We start from the raw sequence: 13,217 nt of genomic DNA on the forward strand, positions 1-13,217 counted from the left end.
ACACTCAAAAGACCAAAATAGTGGGAGCAATTTCTGATGAAATTTTCATCGCTATCGAGGCTTTGCATGCTATATGTTCAACTGCCGATTAGGCCTATGTCACGAATTGGCCATAAATTAAAAAAAAAACTGACGTGTATCGAAAGTGGATTCAATTCCTCAATGATTTATGTAAAAAATTTCCAAATAATATCCAAAATTACAAATTTTCTGGTGATTTAAACCTATGTATGTACTGTACATGATTAACGTTTACCGTGTCTACACACCAATATGCGCTAATGATAAAACAAATAACTTTACATGACTGTCATTGATCTTCCATTAGTTTGGTCCTTCGAAGTTTTGACATTTAGATTGCCTCGTCAAAAATTTAAACAATCTGAACGTCGAATTATTTTGACTAGCCACGAGGTGTATTCTAGTGCTCGGCGTAAATGTTGTAAATTTCAAATAAGTCAATAATGAAAATAATAATGAATTTTACGGTAAATTCAAACAACAATAATCATCATTATCATTTACAACCGTGTCATAATAATGATAAATGCTTTAAGATATATCATTAACTTAATGTAGTACACACGGAATGACAATTTCCGTGTGATTACATATCGTCAGGTAATTCGGCATTTTTTCGACATAAATATCTGTATAGATTCACACAACATGAAAATAAGCCCGGCATCGGATACACCAGTCTAAAAGTGTTTAAATTCTTAAATCTGGAATAAAAGTTCCTACTACCTCAACTCAAGAATTTTAGAATAATGTGTAATATTTGAAAAGTAAAGAAATTACAAACCGACAGATGAAACTGAAGCTTGAAAACATCAATACCTGAATTACATACTGATATTTATACTCCTCCAAGTGGCACGAGCGAATTGCATACATCAACATTTTACCATACAGTAAAACCTGCCTTAAGTAGCCAGCCAAGGGAGTTAGAAAAAGTGGCTGTTTACAACAGGCGGCTGCGTTATGTTGGTAATTTGTATAATAAATGACCATTTTGGGAAATGAGAACAGGCTGCTTAAGACAGGTTGGCTGCTAATTAGCGTTGACCGCTTTGAAAAGCAGGTTTTACTGTACTAACATGCAATTTTCGTATCGAATCGTGACTTCATTTGTAACATCACTGTTTCGATCTTTTAACATCACACTTTTCAATTTTACTTTGGTTAAAGAACTTATTTATTTCCTCTACCAGAATAATTCTTATATTAGATCTAGACAAGCTTACTGTCGCTGAGTGGCCGCTTTTTAATTTCTGACTTTTGCAGCGTGACTGCAGTTGCACCACCACAGTATAAAACAAACTGTATACGTCGGATTAGTTTGACTAAGATTAGATCTAACTATGTGTATGTAATGAAATAAGCTTTGCATCCAGAATTATGAATTTGTTCTTTCTCAGAATAATATTGCGCGAGTTCAGGCTCTGCTGCAGAAATTATGCATATTCTTCAACAAAAATCAAATCATAAAGTCAAAGCAATAAATATATTTGTAGACAAGACTTAGTATTAGTAATGACTTAGCAGGGCTTATGTCATATGACACAGTTAATTTGACAACATTACTGTCCTGTAAGTGACTTTATGAAATACCATTATTAAATCCAAAATCTGACCGGCTGTAGTTGAATACCGAAGACAAGAGTTTTTTACATGGTGTAATTTATGATACCATTATTGTCCTACTGGTCGTAATGTACGCTTGGTGTCAGTGTTTATGTTGCATCTTGGGAAAAATGTTCCATTTCATATGTGTGAAAGGTGCCATATTCTCGGTGTCAGAGTTTATTAAGTAGCGTCTTGACAAAAATGTTCCATTCCATATGTGTGAAAGGTGCCATAGTTCTGTGAATAGGTTATTCTTTGGCAGTGATAGGCCAGAAAGTATCATCATAATTTGCTATACATACCTGCAATTAAATATAAAAAGAATATTTTATTTCAAAGATCACACAAAGTATGTTTTTCCAAAATTGCTTTTAAATGCAACTGAAGTGCATAGATATTCTAAAAAATTAATCAGATTTTAGAGGGATAGGTATCAACCTTTAGTTTATTTTGAACCTTGTTTTTGTCAATTTTTCTTGACATAACATTATAACAACAACAGCACAAATGGAACGCTTTTAATCAATGACAGAAATCTATGAGCAGCACCATTTTTACACAAATATTAGTTAGATGAACGAATCACATTATTATCTAAATTAATTTTAGTTATAGTAACATATTTTAACAGAATAATACAAAAGTCATCAATAAATTTGTTATAGGACGGCTAGAAAACCCCTATAGGTCAGGCTATGTGTTCGGTTACTGGACGGCTAGAACACAGGCAAAACTTCCAGTTAACGGACCGCAAAACACTGCTCTTTATTTATAGTTGCTCTTTATTTATAGATATTTTATAATGTTACTTAATTTACATAATTTATTTTATCGGGTGTTTTCATTTAAATATTACCTATGAATAGCTAAGTTTATATTCGGGTATATTTATTTAAATATTAGCTGTGAATAGCTACTGACCCACTCAAAGGAATATTTTAAATCATATGCCATATTCTGAAATACCTACATTTCTCTTATGATTCCTGGATTATGTTTCTGAAATGACTTCTCGTTCAATGCAGCCACAACAAGTTGAATAACATCATCTGACTGCACTTAGATGACCTGACATCTAACATTTGATTTTTCCTAGATTTCCACGTTATGTGCACATCATGACAATGTCATATTCATTCTACTTCCGTGTTCAGGTTTAAAGTACACGTGACCCGAGGCTGAACAGCTGAGATTCAAAGAATATGCAAGTTTTACTTCAGTTATCCTTTACTACAGAAGTACAGTCCAAGTTCTTACTCGAGAAACTCGAAACTAGCTGTAAATTTACTTAAAACATTTGTAATTCCATTTTGCAAGTCCCAATTTCTTCCGCAACCAAATAAATGCAAACCCACCGTTATCTTCGTATGTTTCCGCGTCTCTTACGGACACGTACGAAAAAACAAGGTGCGGAATGAGGTACCAAGTGGGGAATTAAAAAAAACAAGGAATATTTGTCAAACTAAGGAAAATCGTTGCTATTTAGACCAAATACGCAAATTTGCAGTATTATAAATTCGTTATAAAGGTTTCTGACGGTGGGCATAGAGCCTGACTGTGATTCATATAACCCGAGGCTATCGCCTCGGGTTATATGAATCACAGTCAGGCTATATCGCCTCGGGTTATAGGAATCACAGTCAGGCTATATGCCCACCGTAGATCTCGTCAAAAACCTTTCTAACTAATAATATCAAAACAATTTTACTGATAATAAAATAGAAAAATGGGAAAATCCAAAAGTGACCAAACACGACAAAACAATGAAAATGTTGCTGGCTCGGTACTCTGGGTAAATGTTTGGTCAAATCCATCCATGAACAACAAAGAAACAGACCGGACGCGAAATCGGGAAGGACATTCAATATATATAGATAAATATCATCATCACTTGCATGCATTTCCTTCTAGTTGCTGTTCACCGTTATTCACCACAATGCAGCATTGCTAATTTGGTCAATAACAGAAACAGACACTGTACATAACAATTATATAATAATGGTAACACAGTAAATATACACTTCTAACGTTGGCGGAAAATAGCTCATAAGCTAGTCAGTGGGGTGGACGTATATTGTAACTTGCTGCTTTTAGGCGAGAAAAATGCTAGTTGCAGTTCAAAATGGCGTCATTTGTTTACTTTTTGACATAACAGAGGGTACATTTTGCAGTGGTGTGTTTATCTTACTCGAATTTTCGACGATAACGCCCAGTTGATGGCCATATAATTTATCTTTACTCGACTTTTGGTCTTACATGTTTATCTTTGTTTGTTAAAATGTTATCGAAGGTACAGTGCCAGTTTATAGTGACGAAAAAATCGTAGCCGTGCATGAAAATGTAATTCCTGTACAAAACGAACACTTTATGGGATGTTTATTCATTAAATGATTAAGACATATACATAATTTTATACTGTAATTGGAGATTTTTATGTGCAACATTTTGTTTTTTGATGTTGTATACACGACATTTTTGTTTTTGTTGTGTGCTTGTTCTACCCAGATGTCTTCTTGAAGTTTTCAATCCAATATAAACATTCGCATATAATAAACACATTTACCACTGCAGAATGTGTCCTCTGTTATTTCGTTTTATAGAAAACGAAAAAAATTAAGCAAAAAAATAAAACCTCACGTAAATATGCATGCACCAAATTACTTTGAAAAGGAGAATAACTTTTTTATTACAGAAACCAATCAGCTTTGGGTATTGGTTGAATGGGACGCAGAAGGTAAACAAAATGCTTACCGATGGGGTCATGGCTCGAGTAAGAAGTCTGACCTTATGATTGTTGACGAAGAGAGGTTATTAGAACCCGGTGAACTTTTGGCTGTAGGCATCAGAGTCAGAAAAGGTAGCTTATACATGTTTCAGTCATGTTTATTCATTTTAGGGCGAATGTGAGACCATTGCTACAACATTTGGTTTTCAGTTGTACATTTTGTTAAGGACTACATTTTGAAATTTCACGATTTTGTTGATAACTTATTTCAAAAAGGTACTATATTTTGTACGAAGTGAACATTCATAACATAAATTTAAGACTGGATACTGACATATCATGCATGAATAGTATAAAACTTGAACGTGGAACATCAGTACTCCGTCTAATTATATATTTGTATGACGTCATGCTATAATTCTTACTTCAAGTATGCTGCAAAATGTTAGATTCAGTTGAAAACATTTTACTTTGTCTTGTTAGATGTACAATTTTGTAGAGTGATTTCCAGAAAAGTTCCACATTTAAATGTTTTGTCTTTGTTGATTTCTGTTTTATATATGTTTGTCGTAAATATTGTATTGTAATATTGTATCTGACGTAAAAAAGAGTTTCTTGTACTCTGTAGCTTGTATACCCTAGAACTTGTTACGGTTGACGACTAATAAACGTGGCATTACAAGTTCATTCATTCATAGACATTACGTTTATTTATTTTATATCATTATTTTGCCTTTACTGAAGTTTGTTTGTCTTGAATTAGTAAATCTTTAGAAATAGGATTTTACAGCATGATTTAAGTCTTAAGAAGCCAAAAAAAATTAAACTTCTTTACTTTTGTAAGGCGACACTGACGACGATACTACAGAGACTGGCGTTGTTATAAAATTTACGGAGGAGGATGAAAAAGTTTTGGTAATTATAGTTATGATACATAATTTCATTTTATCTATCATCTTAATAGACTAAGTTTATTATCCACTGTAGTTAAGTATCGATTTTGTTCACTCATTTCCGGACTTATATAATATTTGAAGACTTAATCTGGTAATTTTGAAACCATTTTTATTTAAAAAGTTATAACATGACTGTTTTGAGACACCAATTTTAACGCATCGGTTGTGTCTGGTGAAAAAGGTATATACTCAATGATATGTACTGAGACTCTTTGATGTCTGTTTTCTGGTTTGTTTTGTCGGGCTATGAATCTGTTAATACTCTGGCTTCTGCGAAAGCAGTGAAAGTTTCTTTTTTCAAGCAATGCTGGAAACAAGCAATATACATTATAAACTACAAAAAAGTGACACTAACTTGTGCATTATATCCAGAAAACGCATTATGTACAGATGTTTATTAATTCTTTAACATAACTGTACGCCTAAAATAAGGTTTTCTGTGGCACCTAAAATGCTGTAAGAATAACATGCATTACATTTCAACAAATGTCTTATAATATCGTCAACGGTTTTACTGATGTAGACTTTATGAAAATTAAATGTAATACTAGAGCGGAACGTATAACTGTCGCACTTCTAACATCCTGACTTCGAACTAAGCTTTATTTTTGCTGATTTGGTCGACTTCTGACCGTTTACCCGACTTCTGAGGTAAGGAATTAGCATTATATATATCTTACAGAAGTAAATCGATATTATCACCTTATATATAAGACTGATGTAATTCATGTAAATTCTCTTCCTAAACCTGCGCGCTCTGTAGACAGGAACTCATCTGCATATACGTCTTATAAGTAATTGGTATTTTTCTGTTGTTTCATTTAACAGATCGATTTGCCAAATAATTTCGACTTACTGCCATAGACTATAAGTGTAGGCATACGGTGAAAAAATCGTTCTAATTGTGTTGCAAGCATCAAGCATGGTAGAAAATGAAAATATGTGTCTTAAATTCAAGTTAAAGATAGTTAAAAATGAAAATGGCAAAAAGTATATAAATTGGCTGCCGTTTATGAAAAGTTGAAGAAAGGTAAGGACAAAACACACTCAGTAAATATTTATTCAGGTAAATGTTTGTCCTTTTATCATTTTTATGCAAATACTAATTATATACGTTTTTGTGAATAGATTTCAGCTATTTATTGTTTTTATTTACAATAGAATTAAAGAAATTTAGTTACTTGCTTTAGTTGCGGTTTCGCTATTTTTACTGCAGAAAACTTGATCTGTTTAAAAATTCTAAATTACAGATAGCGAAGAATAATAGTGTGAATCAAGTAACAAAACAATAATAAATAAAAAATATTGTCCGATCATATTCTGACACATACTGTAGAACAAAACATAATTTCCGATAAAAGTAATTAATGTATGTTGTCATTAACGTTTTCTTGCCACGTAAATTGAGTTCAACGCCTTTCCTTATATATTCCAAAGATATACACTATTTTTCCGGCCGCATGCCGGTATTGATTTCATCTTAACTTCCTGTTTTATATCTGGGGTGACAGTCATTTAACAGCTAATTAAAACTGTACATTTCGATTGGTTGATAAAACATTCCTCAGGTTTCCGAATGGAATAGATAATATTTTTTATCCTAGTCAACTCGTCCCCCAGTCAACTAATCCCCATTTTGGTCATTTTGTATCCCATGACAATTTCAAAAATGGTCATTTCGCCCCCCTCCCCAACCCTCTCACACACACACATGTTTCGGCCTCTCCTTTTAGTTCCTATTTCATTGTCAAAGTTTCCTAGATTATCATTACATGTAATATAATAATTATTATGATGTAAAATATGTGTCCTGTAAAATATGTTCTACATAAAAAGAAATCATGAAAATTTTACATTAAAAACTACATTTTGTTTTGCTTTATAAATACCCGATCGTATGTAAAAGTGCAGAGTGCATGCACGTTCTGTAGCTTAAAATGTGCATTGACGAATGCAGTCGTGTATCTTTTTTAAAGATACCTCTTGTTCTACCTATATTTCCATATGATTTGTCATGTGTATTAATTAATTTATATTTTTTAATATTAAGAAATTAAAGAGGTATGCCAAACCTTATCATCAGATGTGTCATTATACTTTGGTAAAATCCCTAAAACTCTAAAAAAAATAGTCAGGACCATTTGATTAAATACTAATGCAATAAGAACCTACATTCACTAAATTGTGTCGGTGCGACGTTAAACCCAACCAAAAAAAAAAAACTTACAGAATGTGGCATGTCAAAATATGCAAAAATGACTCAAGTTGAACCTGTCAACATTACTTATGTCCTACCCCATCCTAAAACCAAGGATGAAATTCAAACAGGGAAAGTCCCATTCATACAATTCAGCCACCCATACAGCATTCCAGGCACTTTCTAGATCTACTTCTGATTGGAAATATATGTTATACTAGTATACTTGGAATAGATATGAGACCCCTCACAGTGCACATGAACTTCAAGAAAAACAAAAATTAACCACCAACAAAACTACAGATCATAAGTGGTTGATAATAGAAAACAATATTCCGTTATCAGTGAGGTCTGGTCAGTGATTGAGATGGTTGATCCAGTTGTGATATATCAAGGTTGAAGACTTTGGCACTAATGACACAGTGTCTTTTGATCTTATGTCCCTACTCTGCCTATAAGCTTCTATCATATTGTTAATAAGGCTGAGAAATGATCGAGTAGAAACATTTAGGTTCGAGTGTTCGAGGTTCTGTACTCTGTACCTTATGGCTAGCCAAATGGGTATCCTTCAATACAATATAATCTGACTATGATCGGATGCCGTAGTTATAATGCGAGCTACTGTGTTCTGGACATGTTGTAGTTTGTGCAATACGGTACTATGAATACCATTACACAACGTATTACAATAGTATAATTGCGTGGTAAGAAGGTAATTCATAAGGGTATTGGTTGCATCACTGGATGAGTACCATCTGATCCGACCTATTATTTGTAGACCTGATCTCTTATTATTCGGATATACAGTCCTGCGCAGAGTGTATATATGTTTTTTCCTTGTCCATGTTTAATTCTAGCACTGCCAGAGATTCCTCACATACTTAGTTGATTTTATGACAGAGTCACTGGCCTTCCTCGATATGTTAACAATTTACCTGAAATTATGCTTTGATATAACATTATTATTATTTCTCTTTCATCAGCATTGAGCTTGATCATAATGCATCCATGATCCGACCTTGATATTGAGCAATGCCAAATGCTTTTATAGTCTTAAAAGACAAGTACAGTCGCATGGGTTGGTGTAGTAAAAGTGAATCATTCCATAGCATCTGCACCAACGGTACATATATGTAACTTTTGGGATCCAGTATTGACCCGTAGGTGCATTATATTTCTTCAACATAGAGTCGATTACTCCCCATCAATGTACATAACGATTGCAACATGTGTTTTATTACATGAAATCCAAATTTAATTTTCATAGTTTTTAAAAAAATATGGACTAGCGCTTTCTTTAAGGAGTCATGCAATAATATTTCGTACTTTCAATTTATGATATCACCGCACGTATTACGTGTGGCTTTGCCTTTTTCAAATAAAACTTTACATATATACCACTCAACGACCACGTGGAAATATCTTCTTGGTCGTCTTCGTATTTCTTAAAAGTTTGAATCCTGTACTGGCACTGTTTCTCGTATTAGCCCTGATGTATTCATATTGACCCTGATTTTCTTATGCTAGCTTAGAAGAGTTTCATATTGGTTATATCTGTGTCTTAATATATGCGAATGTATGTAATATTGTGTCCAATATTGCATAGCTAAATAACAGATGGTTATATCATAACCACGTCCGCGGACATAAGGGTTATGTTATTATGGGTATGATTGTTCCCAAGTTAGAGGCTGATGTCTGCTCTTGATAAAACTTTTAAAAAAATACTATAGGCTGAACCCAATTGCCAGGACAAACAAAAGTCTACCAAGTAAAACTAAAGCTAATGGTTCAGGAGCTGGAAGTAATAAAGCTGGAAAGAGGGAAGTTGAAAGTTATTATGTCAATGACTTGGACAGGCTTGGAAAAAATTAAGACTCGTGCGTTGTTTTAGAAACGAAATACCGGCGCGAAACCACATGGACAAAATTTGTAGTGCATTTGTGCACGTCCACGCATTTTTCTGAACCTTCCCTGAAATTGAGAAAATTAATGCCTTATATAGGGTATTCAACAGTGATAAGAGAATTTACCCGCCTGCTTAGTTTAATGGTGCAGACCTACGTCTCGATTTTGATTCCAATTCGAGGCGTATGTTCTCCGTGACGATTTGATAAAGAGTATGTCAGCACTCATTCGTCCTCCACCTCTGATTCATGTGTAGATGTTGACAGTTACTTACTGAAACTAGGTTAGTACTGGTACAGAATCTATGGGGTTAGGTTAACTGTCCGCCATATTGTTGAAACAACGGTGTTAATTCCTACCCTTCCCCGGACAGGAAAAATGAAATGGAGATTTTATACCAACTTGTACTTATAGTTAATATTAATATTCTTTTGAATACATATATCTTACAATGTACTAATATATATTCATCAACTGTTTGACGTCTCGAAAACGAAGTAAAGTCACTGTGTTTTGGTCTTACACTAGAGCTCTAGTATATTAACATTTTCATGTTTAATTTGTTTTATGTACTAGTATTATGTTTGTGTATGGCGTAAGTTGAATTGGCTTTATCTGTCGATAACGGAAGAACTTTGGGCACAGTTGTTTGAGAAATTGAAGCAGAAGGTTTGAAGTATTTTCTTTTCCGCCGGCCTTTCAAATGTATAGCTTTAGTTTGGGTGCGGGAGGGGGGATGGGGTCGGTGCGTGAGGTGTGTACGTTGCACTTTTCATTATCTCTCATGAAGAGACTCAATCAAACCGAGCCTGCTATTATTTTGCTTGATTGCAGTCTCTGCTTCCAGCGGATCTTCTTACAGATACTAGTATTTATGAATGCCACAGTTGTTACAATTTTTAACATAATAGTGTCTAAAACGCTGTATGGATATTATCATTGACACTTTTCTTGTCATGTCATATAAAAATTAATCATTTTACGGTGATATCTATCATTTAATTGTCACTTCAGAATTTGATCAAATTAATTGTGGGAAGGAAAACATTAAGTCCAATGTGTAAATGGTACTTCTGTTGTTGTATGTTCTTGTCGTCCTATATTTGTAGGTTCGTTGGAAAGACAAGTCCAGAGGAGAATATTACTTCGGGAAGGGCGAGACTCCCACAGAAATAGTACCTATCGTTACAAAAGGTAAATGAAGCAATATGTTTATCTTAAAACGGGGTAGGTGTAATGAATGAAATTACATTATCTATTTACGAGGTTAAACTAATATTTATGTTAAAAGGTTATATTTTCAATGGACTTAGCTGCTAAAAGCTCAATTGTGTCAAGCTTTTATCCATTGGACAACTCTGCTCCGAACGTGTTTTTCTGCCTGTTGTAAATTTTAAAGTTTATTACCATTAACAAATTTAAAAAGAAATTTTTATAATTGTTTTGTATGAAAAGAATCTGACAAAAACATTTGAAATGGCGTCTGTTGTATGTAGCTTTTAAAAGAACTTGACGCTGTCCATTATAACTTGCACTGGAATACATTTGAAACTGCAGGAACGGAAGATGAAAAAGTCAGCTCAAGTGTGAGTCAGAACACAGAGGACCAGTCAGGTACTGGTGCTAAAATTACTTTTTTTCTCTGATCGGTTGTCAAGACAAATAAATGCCAATTTTGTGTAGTTATCCTCCATATATTGGGTTTTACTTGTTAAGCCAATTGCTATTTAGGAAAATTCGGTGTGCAAGAAATATTGTATTCTGAGTGAAACCATGTACTGCTCAATATTTTAACTGTTAGATTGCTTTGTTTTCCTCCTTCTAGATACTTATAATTATATATCTATACATCAAAGTAAATTGTTTTCAGTCCACACGACAATTTATACGTAACACCACGCCAAATGTTTCGAATTTGAATAAACTACTCTATAAAAGAAAGTATATATCGGCAGGTATAATGATTATTCTAAGTCTATATTCTTTTACGTGGTTACACATATATTTATTTTAAAAGGTTATAGTTCCAGTAGACTTAATTGCTCAAAGCAAAATTTTGGCAAGCTTGTGTCCATTTGAAAACTCTACTCTGAACCTATACTTATTGTAAATTCAAAATGATCTACCAGTAACAAATCAAAGAAGAATTTTATATAATTGTTTTGGTTTCAACAAAATACTCAAACAATTGTATTTGAAATGGTGTTAAACGAGTCTGTTTTGTAACGGCTTTAAAATAACTGGACCTGGTCAATATTAAACCACTATCTTGCACTGGAATATATTTTGAACTTCCAGGAACGGAAGATAAAAATATCAGCTCAAGTATGAGTAAGAACACAGAGGACCAATCAGGTAGTGGATCTTAAATTACTTTTTGCCCTCTCATTGTTTGTCATGACAAATAAATGCCATGTTTTCATAGTTTCCCCCCATAGATAAAAGGTTTCCAATTTGTGTCACTGCTTAAATCACTTACTAGTTAGCAATATTCAGTATGCAAGAAATATTTATTTTGCGTTAAACCACCTACTATACAAAGTTGTAACTGATAGACTGCCTTATTTTCCGTCATGTAGAGACTTACCCTACGCCTTCTTTACACAAGGGAAACAGTCTGTTTATACAGTGAAATTGTTAACCGTTTGTTAATCCTAATCCTGTTCATGTTGTATCAGTGCAGAGGAAAAGTAATATATCTATGTTAAATGTTATGCATGATAACACAGTCATGCATCTAACTGTCCTAAAATTGATTTCTTTAATTTTCTCATATTTCTAGATACTTTTCCCATACTTTGACGCATATATATGGGTAGTAGAGATTGTTCTCTTTCCAGCAGTAGCCTTTTCAACATATTTTACCTTGTGAAATTCTGTGGGTTTTGACTTTTTTCAAAACAAATCGTTTGTTTGTTGACAAATTTCACCACAGAAAATGCCACACTTTCCCCATGGCATTGATTTATTTGATCTTTACATAATTTTCTGTTCAGATATATACGCATGCTTTTTCCCTGCCTAGAGGTAAAAAGTGCATAGTTTGCATGTGGTTCTAGGTCAATAGCTACCTTAGCCTACAATAAAGTCTTAGCGGAGTTGTTTCCATTTTTTCCTAATATTTTACCCAGGATCATTTTTTCGGCTCAAATAATTCTTTTTCAGAAAATGATAATTTAATTATTTTTTCAGTCTACTTACTTTGATGCAGTTAACTACACATATATCTATAAAAGATTGTTCCTACTTGAAGTTTGTATTTTATGTTACACTGCCTACGTCATGTTACTTGTATTTATATATACACCAAAACTAAGTATTTTTCAGTCCGCAAAAACATGTGTACGTAAGACATCGGGCTGACAACAAATGTTCAAATTTGAATAAACCATTCTTTGTGCGCTTAGCTCAATAGGGAGAGCTCAGATCTCAGGATTGTATGTTTTCGGTGACGATTTGATAAAAAAGTGTCTGAAATCATTCGTTCTCCACCTCTGATTCATGTGGGGAAGTTGGCAGTTACTTGCAGAGATCAGTTTTGCACTGGTACAGAATCCAGGAACACTGGTTAGGTTAACTGTCCGCCGTTGTATAACTGAAATACTGTGTAAGTACGTCTTTAAACTCAAAACAAACACCCTTGTGCACGGAAGAAGGGTTCAATAGCAGATATAAATTATATTATGTTGATTATCCATAACCATATAATTCATTAGAAGGAGTAATAATGATGTAATTTATAGAGTACATTGTTAACTGCGTAAAATAGAAAAGGCGGACACTCCACAGTCAATGCATGATC

At 33.6% G+C, this 13,217-nt stretch overlaps 1 protein-coding gene across 1 annotated transcript in view; it reads left to right on the forward strand.

Moving 5' to 3' along the window:
- LOC128552690 (uncharacterized) overlaps positions 1–11,770 on the forward strand; it is a gene marked incomplete at its 3' end in the record, with an annotated part of 37,347 nt that extends 25,577 nt beyond the window's left edge. The window contains exons 11-15 of the mRNA XM_053533732.1: positions 4,322–4,486; positions 5,199–5,269; positions 10,525–10,609; positions 10,973–11,029; positions 11,714–11,770. Coding sequence (XP_053389707.1) covers positions 4,322–4,486; positions 5,199–5,269; positions 10,525–10,609; positions 10,973–11,029; positions 11,714–11,770 — 435 coding nt within the window. The remainder of the gene's footprint in view (positions 1–4,321; positions 4,487–5,198; positions 5,270–10,524; positions 10,610–10,972; positions 11,030–11,713) is intronic.
- Positions 11,771–13,217: the final 1,447 nt, after the last annotated feature.

This window comes from Mercenaria mercenaria, unplaced genomic scaffold (genome assembly GCF_021730395.1).
Source record: "Mercenaria mercenaria strain notata unplaced genomic scaffold, MADL_Memer_1 contig_3037, whole genome shotgun sequence".
Taxonomy (NCBI): domain Eukaryota; kingdom Metazoa; phylum Mollusca; class Bivalvia; order Venerida; family Veneridae; genus Mercenaria; species Mercenaria mercenaria.